The sequence below is a fragment of the Bos indicus genome, chromosome 7 (genome assembly GCF_029378745.1).
Source record: "Bos indicus isolate NIAB-ARS_2022 breed Sahiwal x Tharparkar chromosome 7, NIAB-ARS_B.indTharparkar_mat_pri_1.0, whole genome shotgun sequence".
NCBI classification, from domain to species: domain Eukaryota; kingdom Metazoa; phylum Chordata; class Mammalia; order Artiodactyla; family Bovidae; genus Bos; species Bos indicus.
The window spans coordinates 68946239-68958169 of record NC_091766.1 but is presented as its reverse complement, the minus strand read 5'-3'; the positions used below and the strand labels follow the sequence as shown (position 1 = coordinate 68958169).

The 11931-nt window shown below is 44.9% G+C and overlaps 1 protein-coding gene across 4 annotated transcripts in view; it reads left to right on the top strand.

The window, feature by feature from the left end:
- The window catches only part of ADAM19 (ADAM metallopeptidase domain 19), a 91903-nt gene that overhangs the window by 32776 nt on the left and 47196 nt on the right, over window positions 1-11931 (top strand). For all 4 annotated transcript variants that reach the window (XR_011567776.1, XM_019965310.2, XM_070793924.1 and 1 more), the window contains 2 exons: window positions 2171-2249; window positions 7641-7717. Coding sequence is in view for 3 of the 4 variants with exons in the window: in XM_019965310.2 (XP_019820869.2) it covers window positions 2171-2249; window positions 7641-7717 (156 nt within the window). In the remaining variant the exon portion in view is untranslated. The remainder of the gene's footprint in view (window positions 1-2170; window positions 2250-7640; window positions 7718-11931) is intronic.

Sequence of the window (11931 nt, the reverse complement as noted above, 5' to 3'; positions counted from 1 at the left end):
TGGGGAGTTAATGGCTGGGGGGAGTTGGAAGGAAATAGGTAAATTCCGCCAGTTTTTCTCAGTTCTTCCCATCACAATCCCTGTTGAAAGCAATTGTGATAATCACTAACGTTTCCTGAGCTCCACTCTGAGCCAGGCCTGATTTTAAGTTCTTTTCATGCATTATGTCATTTTACTCTGATGACAAGTCTGTTGAGCAGAAGGGTTTTTGCAGAAGAGGAAACAGAGGTTCAGAGAGGTAAAGTAACTCCCTCCTGGCTATAGAGATAGTAAATGTCAGAGCAGGGGCTGAAGCTTAGTCTCTCAGATTCCACACCATGCCCTAAGCTCTTAGCATGCTCAGTGACTACCTCCTTCACTCACTCATTCATTCATTCAGTAATTAGTTAACACATCCTTCCTTTGAGTAAATGTTAAGCATCGGTATATACCGGTGAGCAAACAGCTTGGCCTGTGTCCTCCTGGGGCTTAGAGTTTATCTCCTTCAGACAAATGAGTGACTCTTCCCTTAGATCCTTGGCTGGCTAGATGTTAAGGAGAAAGAGGAAGAAAGAATCTGGCGATTTAGCTACTGACCCAAACTTGCCATGTAAATTGGAGTTTCTCTACACAAACTAGGTTTTCTGCTTTGCTTTGTTTTTACATCTCCCTGTTGGGTTTCTTTTCTTCTTGTTCAAGGCTGGATGTTGAAGGGCCTGATATTGTGCAGGAGAAGATCTTTGTGGCATTTGCCTTCTGACTGTGCTCTGGGGGCGGAGGGGAATCTGAGAGTCTGGAGTCCCAGAACTTAGAGCTGGAAGTGACTCTGGAATGACCCTAGAAACCCTCTTCAGTGACCCTGTCTTGTGGGAAATGTCACCTCTTACAAAACCAGGGTGGTCCCTGAGGATTCCTTTGGCTTTCTGTGCTGGCATCAGCTTGTATTTTTTTCTTTTTTAAAAGGCAGTTTCAAATTAGATTTTCCATTTTCAAAATAAACACATGATAATTATTTTTTTAAATCAACCAGTTTTTCAGAAATATACAGCTTACATTGTGAACATCTTCTGTAATCCCCTGAGATCACTACCACTACCGATAGGCATGTCCTCGTCCAGCTATTGTCAATGCATGCCCTAGGGTATACTGCTATTAGTTTTTCATTTAAAGGGATTTTAAAAGTACATACTTTCCTGAAATTTTTCTTTATCTGACTCCATTTTAAACATCTTTCCATAGTAAAAGATATAGATCCACTTAATTCTTTTTTGTTAGACTCCAATTTTTAATGATGCCTTCCATTAAAAACCATTTTGCTTTCTGACCTCGATTTTCTTTCGATTCATTCTGCTTTTAATGTGGCTGAACTAGTTGAAGAATCCATTTGGCATTTTTAGTTCTCTTTTAACTTTCAGAGAAATTCTAAAGCCTTATTCAGGGGTCACCTTGCCTTGGGCGAGGGATTCTTAACCTCAGCTTCTAGAGGTCTGTAACAGGAGAGAAACCAACATCCAGTTTTAGAAAGGAAAAAAAAAGAAATATTGAAAAGGCAACACATAGTACCAGGTCACAGGAAATCTGAACCATTAGGTCTCATAAAAGATGGGCAAAGGAAACTTCCAGAATCCTTGTAGCAGGAACAAGGAGCAGATAAATAGCTCCCATCTGTTACGTTCTTGCAGCATTACTCCATTGGCTTGGCTTGCACAATGGGCCAAGGCTAGGTAAAATTCATTGATTGTCAGTCTTAACAAAACCTGCAACAGGGAGGAGGGATTCCCTTAAAGAATGGTTGGTGTGCTGATACCAAAAGTTAGTGGATGTGCTGGGAAAATAATCAATTAAGGTATACAGTAGGGTCCATAGACCCTGGGAAATTCTGTGAGTGTGTTTGCACGTGATCTTCCCAGGACCCAGAACAAATTAAGATCTAATATCACTGCTTTGGTGGTCAGCAGCATCTGGTTGTGGCTGAATTAACTGATGATCCCAGTGAACACAAAATTCATAACAAACTTCATTCTGTTTATCTTTTTATTCCTTAAGCCCTTCCATAACGCTGCCCTATTCCTTCTGCATGGAGATGCTTGGGGGTGGTTCTACCAGGTTCAGTTAGAATCTCTGGCTACTGTTCACAGGAGGGTCAAGTCTATCTTCTAAGGAGACAAATGTCTTTTTTTATTCTATTCAGGCACCTTTTTGCTCCAGCCTACACAGAAACGTGTTATACTCCAAGTGGCGATGCTCAAACCACCACCCTGAAATCCGAGGTAAGTTCAGATCAACACTTTATCTCCCAGGCAGCTTCCCTGTCCCAACCCCACCCCTAGGAAGCCAGGAGAGAAGCTCAGTGGAGACAATGCCTCCTCTTAAGGAACTGATTCCCTGATTGAGATCCAGGGAATGAGCAGGAAAAACAAGATATGAATTTGTTGTTTCATGGATTTATAACGCTTTGCTGGCTAAAAAGGTGAAATAAACCATATTTTAAGCTTATTGCATTTGATTAAAATTGATACAAATCACTGTATTACCCACTTCCTAACAAAAATATAAGTAAAAGAAATGATTTCCCAGTCAGGTGTTAGTTGCTTTTTCATATGGGTAGGTAAAGTTTTGTGATCTGCTTTGTCAGTGTGAGTTTAGGATGTGAAGATTTTCTTATTTTGCTGCTATTTTCATATTCGCTATTTTTCTCCCTCAAAGTTGAATCTGGGTGTTAGTACAGAAATTTAAGGAAAAAAAATTTTTTTTAATTCATTTATTTTTAGCTGTGTTGGGTCTTAGTAGCAGTGTTCGGGCTCTCTAGTTGTGGTGCGTGGGTTTAGTTGCTGCCCGTCATGCAGGATCTTAGGCTTCCCTGGTGGCCCAGCAGTAAAGATTCCACCTGCAATGCAGGAGACAAGGGTTTGATCTCTGGTCTGGAAAGATCCCCTGGAGGAGGAAATGGCAGCCCACACCAGTATTCTTGCCTGGGAATTCCCATGGACAGAGGAACCTGGTGGGCTGCAGTCCATGGTCTTGCAGAAGAGGGGGACATGACTTAGCAACTAAATAGCAACAACAGGTAGGATCTTAGGTCCTGGACCAGGGATCGAACCCACAGCCCCTGCATTGAAAGACGAATTCTTAACCACTGGGCCACCAGGGAAGTCCCTTGCACAAAAATTTGTCATTTAAAAGCTGGTCTTTCAGTTTTAGTCTTTTAGTTTGCTTCATCATGCCATTTGGTCACCGGTGGACATTTAAGCTCGTGAATCACACACATTTCATGATTTGCTAGCTTTTCCTAGAGGGGACCTGTTAGAATTTGTAGGATTAGAGTCAGTTCAGTTCAGTCAGTTGCTCAGTCGTGTCTGACTCGGATAAGAGTAGTGGTTCTCAATTAGGAGTGATTTTGGTTTAAGTCATTTCTTAAAAACCTTTGTTGAATATGTTGGTAACTAACATAATAAAGCAAGGAAAATATGCTTCATGATGATTTATACCAGTTTTAATTAGGTGCAAATAAACTAAAATGTTCTATTTGTTTCTTTGACCATTTTAGCCAACAAAGGATGGGAGGCTTGGCAGTGTGTGGAGATAGTTTGGATTGTCATGACTGGGAGGTGACGGCTACTGTCTGGTGGGTAGGGGCCAGGGGTGTGCCAGTTACCCTCCAGTGCACAGGCATCCCTCCACAGCAGTTATCCTGTCTCAAATGTCAGTGGTGCCCAAGTTGAGAAATTCTAGATTTGAGTGATCCTTCTCAGACTCTATTCTTGCCTGGAGAATCGATAGAGGAGCCTGGCAGGCTACAGTCCATAAGGTCACAAAGAGTCGGACACGACTGTAGCGACTTAGCACTCTCAAACTCTATGCCAAAGAGCAGGGGTGAAGGAGAAGAGAAGATGGATGCAGGCAGGAGGGGCAGTGTCTTTTGCCTCTGGGATCGGGCATCATGGGCTTTCATGGGTGCAGACCTGGGAGGTGTGCTGTGTAGGCAGCACAGTGCCTCAGTGCCCCTCCAACAGCTTCCTGTGGAACCCGAGATTCCCACATGACTCTGTCTTTAAAATAGTCCTGCCAGTCTTTAGAATAGCCTAGAAAACAATGATAGCCACTGTCAGTTGTTAACAGCACAGATGAGTCGATCAGATCACCCTTGAGTGAGGAGAGGGACCCAGGACAGTTATGCTTCGGTGGGGTCTGTGAGGTCTGAAGTAAGTAGGTACTGCGGGGCTATGTTGGATCTTTGGATGTCAGGATCAGTGCTGCCTTCTTCACTGAGACCTTCCTGGATGGGGAGGGAGTGGCCAGTGCCTGCAGCAAAGTAGCCCGTGTCCTTTCATCTCTGGGAGAACTGGCCAGCTGTGGCTCTACACCTTTTTCATGGCCCCTGGTTGAAACTTCCTCCCTTCAGACTTCGGTTCTCTGTCTCCAGCGAGATGGGAGGGGACGGACAAGCCTCGGAAGCCCCTCGCCATTATGACCTCACAAAGCACCCTCCGCTGAGTTGGGCTCTTGCACTTCTGTACCCAGAGCGGAAGAATGGGTCTCAGTGCATGAGTTTGCCATGAGCTCATGCTTCCTGCTACGAAAGCCCCCTCAGGGTGGCCCCCTCAGGCCGAGAAACTGAGAAGGAATGCGATGACTTCATGGCTTTTGTGTTCATGTGCTTGTTCTTTGTGCTCTCTGGATTGGGCAGAGATGTTGTGAGGGCCTTTGACAGAGGGCAGTGAGAGAACTTCCCCTCCCTCCCAGACAGCCCCTCCTTCCCAAAGGTCTTGTTGACCAGAGTGCATCCCAGCTAAAGTAGGGGTGACTCTGTTTTCTTGTTTAGTACATCCCCTCCTCCTGGGCTCTTGCAAAGCCCCCACCCAGTCCCGGGGGCTACCAGTCAGTATTCTTATTTGGGAGCTGAAGACTCAAAGAGAAATGGGAATGGAATAAACCACTTAGCTTCAGCTGACCCAAGTGTTGTAGACCACACTCTCCCGCAAAACTTGGCTGGGGGTAGTGGGAGTTCTGGGAACCTAATCCTGCTCATTGCCAGGCCCGTGGGTTCCAGCCCTGATCTAGGTCAGGTCACTGGGGGAATGGTGTGTTCCACTAGAACAAGTTGCAGAGTTTGGGGTCTGAAGCCAGGGTTTTAGTCTTGGCTTTAACCAGCTGTGTGACCTGAAAAACCCTTTCAGCCTTGTTAATGTTGAGTTTCCTCATCTGAAAATTGGATATGCTAAGATATGACTCTCAGGGATATGGAAGGGTAAGATGAATCACTGATTTTTATGGGAATTTATAAGCATCTCTTCCAACACTACATTTTACAGATGAGGAAATTGAGAGGAGATGGGAAAAAGGAGCATGCCTTTTTGCTTGCTGTCAGTGAGCAGCAAGGCTTAGACTAACACCTCAGTCTGGGTCAGTGTTGGAAGATAATAGAGCTTTTTTTTTCTTTTTTTAATATTTATTTGACTGTGCTGGGTCTTAGTTACAACATGGAAACTCTTAGTTGCAGCATGTGTGATCTAGTTTCCTGACCAGATATTGAACCCCGGCCCCCCCCTGCCTTGGGAGTATGGAGTCTTAGCCACTGGATCTCCAGGGAAGTCCCAATAATAGAGCTTTGACAAATTAAGCCCATGTACTTTGCTGGGTCTGCTTTTGCTAAGATAGGCTGAGCATGGAGCCTGAAATCAGGCTGCTGGGGTTTGCATCTCCACTTTGCACTGTGGCCCTGTGAATGACTTGAAACCTCTCCAACTTTAGTTGAGAGTGAGAATAAGAGTATCTACCTCATAATACTATGATCAGAATTAAAGGAGAAAAAAAAAATCTATGTAAGTTGTTTATCCAAGAGCAGTAGCTGGGTAGATGTTAGCTCTTGTTGTTAATAACAGTAAATGGCAGGCATTATTATGCCACACGGTGATGTGTATGAAGACCCTTTATATATTTAAAGCATGTTACACTGCAGTCACACCTAGAGCTGGCTGGTACTGGAACTGGAGAATGTAGACAAATGGCTTACTTAGCTGTCTCCTGGTTCACATGCCTGCCTGCTGGGGACCAGGGAACAACCGCAGTCAAGTGTGGTCCTGGTGATGGCTCACTCAGGCTGTTGTTATGTGGGTGAATGCCGGACATTCCTGATTGGCCCTGCTCACAGGACATTGGTGGGGAAAGATAAGGCTTCCGTATCTGCAACTGCATAGTTTACATCCTTTTTAAGACCTTAGAACCAGACTGTGCTCTGGGGATTTTACCTTTTTTCTCTTTGCTCCAACTTATCTCTTTTGACCTATTTGGGACGAAGTTTATAGGAATGTGTCCCTTGTTATCACCCATAGGTCTGCTGAGGACAGCCCTGGTTTGTGTCTGTCTATCTGGTTTAGCGCTTTATCACTCTCAGCAGAGTCCTGCTTTGCCTCATAAATACTCTGGCTACCCTACTTATCAAACATTCTGCTGACACCTCAAACTTTATTTCAAGCCATTCTTTATGATTTGTATCTTTGTATGACTTTTAAACTACGACTGGCTCTCACAAGACGCTAAGTCCGGCGAAGTCTGGACTCCACTCACTGTTGTGTCTTAGGGAGGGCCTAGCCCCGGGCCCGGCACATCGCAGCGTGTAGCCAGGAGGAATCCAGCTGGGTTGGGAAGACCAGATGGCCGTGACATATGCCCTGGTGAGAGCACAGCAGCAGACCTGTAAGTGTCCATGGACACAGGTGCAAAATCAGGTCTGTCCAGGTGTGCAGGGGATTCAAGGGAGGCAGGGAAGATGCGTGAGAGATCAGTTTCGTAGGGCCGCTGAGCAAAGTACTGTAAACTTGGAGGTTTAAGACAATTAGAAATGTGTTCTTTCACGTCTCTGAAGGCTAGAAGTTCAAAACCAAGGCCATGCTCTCACTGTAGTCTCTAGGGAGGGATCCTTCGTAGGCTCTTGCAGCTTCTAGTGGCTCCTGGCCGTCCTTGGCACCCACTGGCTTCTAGTTTCATGACTCTAACCTCTGCCTTCAAATGACCTTCTTCTTGGTGTGTGTGTATCAGTGTCCTTTTCTCTTTTTGTAAGGCTTCTAGTTCAGTATTGCCTCATCTTGATTTAATTACATCTGCAAAGACTCTGTTCCAAGTAACGTCACATTCTGAGGTTTTGAGTAGATGTGGATTTTTTTTGTCTGTACCACATGGCCCGTGGGATCTTAGTTCCCTGATAAGGATCAAATCTGTACCCCCTGCACTGGAAATGCAGAGTGGGTAGACGTGAAGTTTGGTGGGAACACAGTTCAGCTCTCACAGGGGGTGGTCACAGAGGTGACTCTAGTGGTGAGGCAAGCTTTTCGGAAGCCAGTGTTTCCTGTGACCAGCATCATGTTATAGAAAGAGATCTGAAATCCTGGCTTCTTCAACCAGCAGAGAGACTTTCAGCAAATCCCTTTGCTTCTCTGAGCCTTGGCTTCTTCATCGATTCAGTGGGGATGATGGCATCTGCCCTGTTCCTCCTCCCAGGAATATCATGAGGATCAAATAAAACAGTGGCTGGGAAAGCTCTTTACAGATCTAAGGTTATGTACACCTAAGGTAGGTGTACAGTCATCCCTGACTGTCTCAGGATGCCAGCATGGCTGACTTGTCGGTGTCCTGTGGTCTGACTGCCGCTCTCTCCTTGCTAGGATCACTGCTTTTACCACGGGACAGTGAGGAAGGCGGAGCAGTCCAGTGTCATGCTCAGCACCTGCCGGGGAATGAGGTAAGAGGCCCTGACAGTGCGAGGGGCACCTGGCTCTCTCCCCAGGAATGGAGTGTTTAGGACAAGTGGGGCTGGCTTTGAGCAGGGACTTTGAGAAGCTGTCCATAGAGAATGTGTGCAAGCCAGCTCTGAGAAAGGCTGAGCTCGGGAGGGATAAGGGAAATGATAATCCTTCATGATGATGATAAAAATAACCCACAAATTCACTGGGATTGAGCATACTCTTTCCTGAGGAACTTGAGGTTTTATTATTATTTGGGTATGGAGAAGCCAACAGAGTAGGAGACAGCTGCCATTAGAAAGATGGTTGTACTCAAGATCCCAAGAGGTTGGGGTGTGCCATGCTTGGTGGGGGGCCCAAGGGTCACTCAGGAGGCAGAGGGGGAGAAGGGAATATGGGCAAGAGTCTTTATTATGGTTTTTATGGGAAGGAACAGGCAAGGTGGGGTAAGCAGTTTAGGACTGGCTAGTTTGAATAGTTTCAATGGGATCTGGGGCATGGGGCTGTCGCTAGGTGCCTGGTACCTGGCCCTGGGGTGAACAGGCAAGGGGGTGGTGGCCCAGAGAATGAGATCCCCATTGGAACAGCACGCTGTGCTCACTGGTGAATTCTGTCTCAGGGAATTGGCTAACCCTGGGGGCAGGGGCAAGGCCCCAGATGTCAAAGCACCAAAGTACAGGACATAAAGGAAATGGTTCATACACTTGAAATTGATGAGTTTGAGCATTTATTTCCACTTCTCCTTTGCTCTTCTCCAGTAGAAGTGCTTATAAGCAGTAGAAAGGGAAATGGACAGCTAGTGAAAAGAGCAGGAAGATAACGGAGGAGCAAGGATAATCTTCAGGACAGGAAATGAGGTGAAAAGTTCCATCTAGGTGGCATGTTGGAAAGAGAGTTGACTTCATTCTCTGAGCCAGACAACCGGGCTTTGAGCCAATAGCTGTTGACCAGCTGGGTCACTTGTAAAATGTGGGTAAGGGAAATAGACCTCTGTCGTGTTGTGAGGATTGCACATTGAGATAGCACAATAGCATAGATTGTGCTAATAGAAAGCTAACTGGCCCGTACATACGGGCACTTGGTCACCTCCCAGACCCTTGCTTCTTAGGTGAGGCCCACAGAGGTGCATCATCATCATCACCTAGGAACTTGTTCAAATGCAGTATCTCAAGTCCCACCCAGACCTACTGGATCATAACCTGTATTTTACCAGGATCCCCAGATGACTCGTGTGCAAGTTATGGTTTATACCTGAGCACGTGTGTCCCTTGAGAATATGAATTCTGTCTCAATATCTGTTTCTCTCCTCCAGCCTACCCTGGTGCTTTGCATATAGTAGGATTTATACGTCTATTGAAGTAATATCATTCATTTATACTCTTCCCACCCTCCCTTCCTTTTGGAAAAGGGATGATGATTTGAAAAACCTAATTGTCTATACTAATTGCCTCAGTTTTAATTGCCTATACTATGTAGTACCTGTACCCAGTGTGTTGGTACACTAGCTCTGTGAAAACAAAAACAGAAGAAAAGCCCTTATTTTTAGCATTTGCCAATATAGTGATAAAAATATTCCCACCATGACCAATTCAAAGCTGTCAATGTGATGTTACTAAAGGCATCATTGGGAAGATTTATACATGTTCGCTCTCATGAGCCCGAAGGAGGTGTTTCTACGTGTACCCTTCCTCTCTCTTGATTCAATAATTGTTTCTTTTTTTAAATTAATTTTTATTGGAGCATAGTTGATTTACAGTGTTTTGGGTTAGTTTCTGCTACACAGTAAAGTGAATCAGTTTTACATATCCACATATCCACTCTCTTTTAGTTTCTTTTCCGATATAGATTACTAGGGAGTATTGAGTAGAGTTCCCTGTGCTGTGCAGTAGGTACTTATTAGTCATCTATTTTAAATACAGTGGTGCATATATGTCAATCCCAATCTCTCAATTTATCCCTTCCCCCACTTTTCCCCATTGGTAACCATAAGTTTGTTTTCTGCATCTGGGACTCTGTTTCTGTTTTGTAAATGAGTTCATTTGTACCACTTTTTTTTTTTTCAATTCCTTATGTAAGTGATATCATAATATTTATCTTTGACTTACTTCACTCATTATGGCAGTCTGTAGGTCCATCCTTGTTGCTGCAAATAGCATTATTTTGTTCTTTTTTATGGCTGAGTAATATTGCATTGAATATATATACCACAGCTTTTTTTATCTGTTCATCCATCGATGGACATTAATTACTCCTTTCATTCAGCAAGTTAATATCGGCTGTCTGTTCTCTGCCAGTGCCCTACACAGGTGGAGGGAAGGCAGGCATATAAAAGTAATTTCCTGAGCCCTCAGTCTCTTGTCTGTAAAGTAGGCATGGATGATAGGCATGGTGGAGAATGCTAAGTGCTAAAGCATGAAGACAGGATTATTATCATCTTGCCACAGTGAAGCCATTCTGAGACTAACCCAGGCTTACATGCCAATGTGAGGCCCATCATGCTGCTGATCCCACGTGTTTGTTTATAAATCAAGCCATGTCTCTTCTGTAAGGCTTCAGGCTGAGTTGGCCGGAGGGAATTAGGCAGGAAACAAGCTTTGGCTGGGAGGCCGTAACAGTGGCCCCAAATCCCCTGTTCAAGTGACCTGATTGAGCCCAGCCAACTCCCAGTGGTGTTTACAGGCCCAGCCACCGCCACCTGCAGCCTGCAAGTAAACAACGTCTGTCCCAAGGAGGACGAAAGGGAACATGCAGGTGCGACTCACTTCTCTCTGCCTCTTCCTCTGTCCTCTTGGTCTGCAGCAGTGGGAACTTGGCCCAGACTCTTATAAATCACTCCCACAGCCGTGCTGACAGGGGAGAACCGAGTGAGCCATCCATGTGTTTCTGTTTTGCACGCTTACCTCTGGTGGGGTCCACCCACCTTATTTTCCCAGCCTTCTCGCTATACACATTCAGAAACCAAGGGTGTCTGTGGGCCTGACTGATTTAAGAGCTGGAAACGCAAGCCAGATGGCTCAATTCAGACTCTGGAGAAGGAGCAGCTGCAGCAGCAGCAGGCTTCAAACCCATGTAGCCCTCACGTTGTCCCCCCACCAAGGCTCATAAAGGGATGCTGCAATGGAAAATCTCCATAGCAATTGTGCTTCTCTCCTGGAAACAAGCACTTTGTGATTTGGAGAAAGTAGGTAGGATTTATACCAAGTAGGATCCTCAGGGTGATGATCCAAATCCAGAGGAATTCAGCTGAGTTTCTAGGCTGTTGCTGGGTCCCCTCTTCTCCCCCAAGCAGTTCTTTAGTCTAATTTAACTGAAGAAGTAATACAGGATCATAGTAAAAATAAATTCAAATAATACAAGAATGTACAGTGGAAAAGGTCTCTTCCTGTTTCCTGAATCCCTCTCCCCAGAGGTAGTCATTATTAACCACTTGCTTGTGTTTCCTTTTAGAAATACTCCTTCCAAAAAGGAACATGGATATGTGATATATAATGCTTTGTAATCTTGTTTAGGCCACTGACCCCTTTGAGATTTGAGTGGCAGCTGTGGATACTTACAAACTACACCAAAGAAAAGATGTGGCACATCATTTCTTAGGGATGTTTAGTATCCACTGGAGAAGGGCACGGCAACCCACTCTAGTATTCTTGCCTAGAGAATTCCGTGGACAGAGGACCCTGGTGGGCTACAATCCATGGAATTGCAAAGAGTCAGACATGACTTAGTGACTGATAACAGCATAGTATTCACAGTCCCCACGCCTGTCTTCTATGAAGGACTCATCTTCTAAATGTCCTGCAAAGCATCTTGTGTGCACAAATGCTTTGCAGATTCACACAAAGTAGAAATGTTAGGAGCAGTGATTATTTGTGAGGAAATCCAGGCATTACTGGGCTGAGATGTCCTTGGCTGAACCTGTGGGATGTGGTAGACACTGTGTGTGCTTGTGTGTGTGCCCACGTGTGTGTCCCCAGCTTACCCCGCTCACTGTCTGTCTGTCAGCAGGAGAGGTATTGATTGCAGTAAAAACGTTTTTTTAACCTGAATGATCAGTCTATTTGTCAAGAAAATACTCATTAAAAATGATCATTATATAGCTAATGGGTGTGTTAAACATTCAGTTAACACAAAGAGCGTAAAACTAAACAAAGTGAAAATTCTTTATCCTGTCCTGCCCTTTCAGTCAACCTCATTTCCCATCTGTAATCACTGTTGG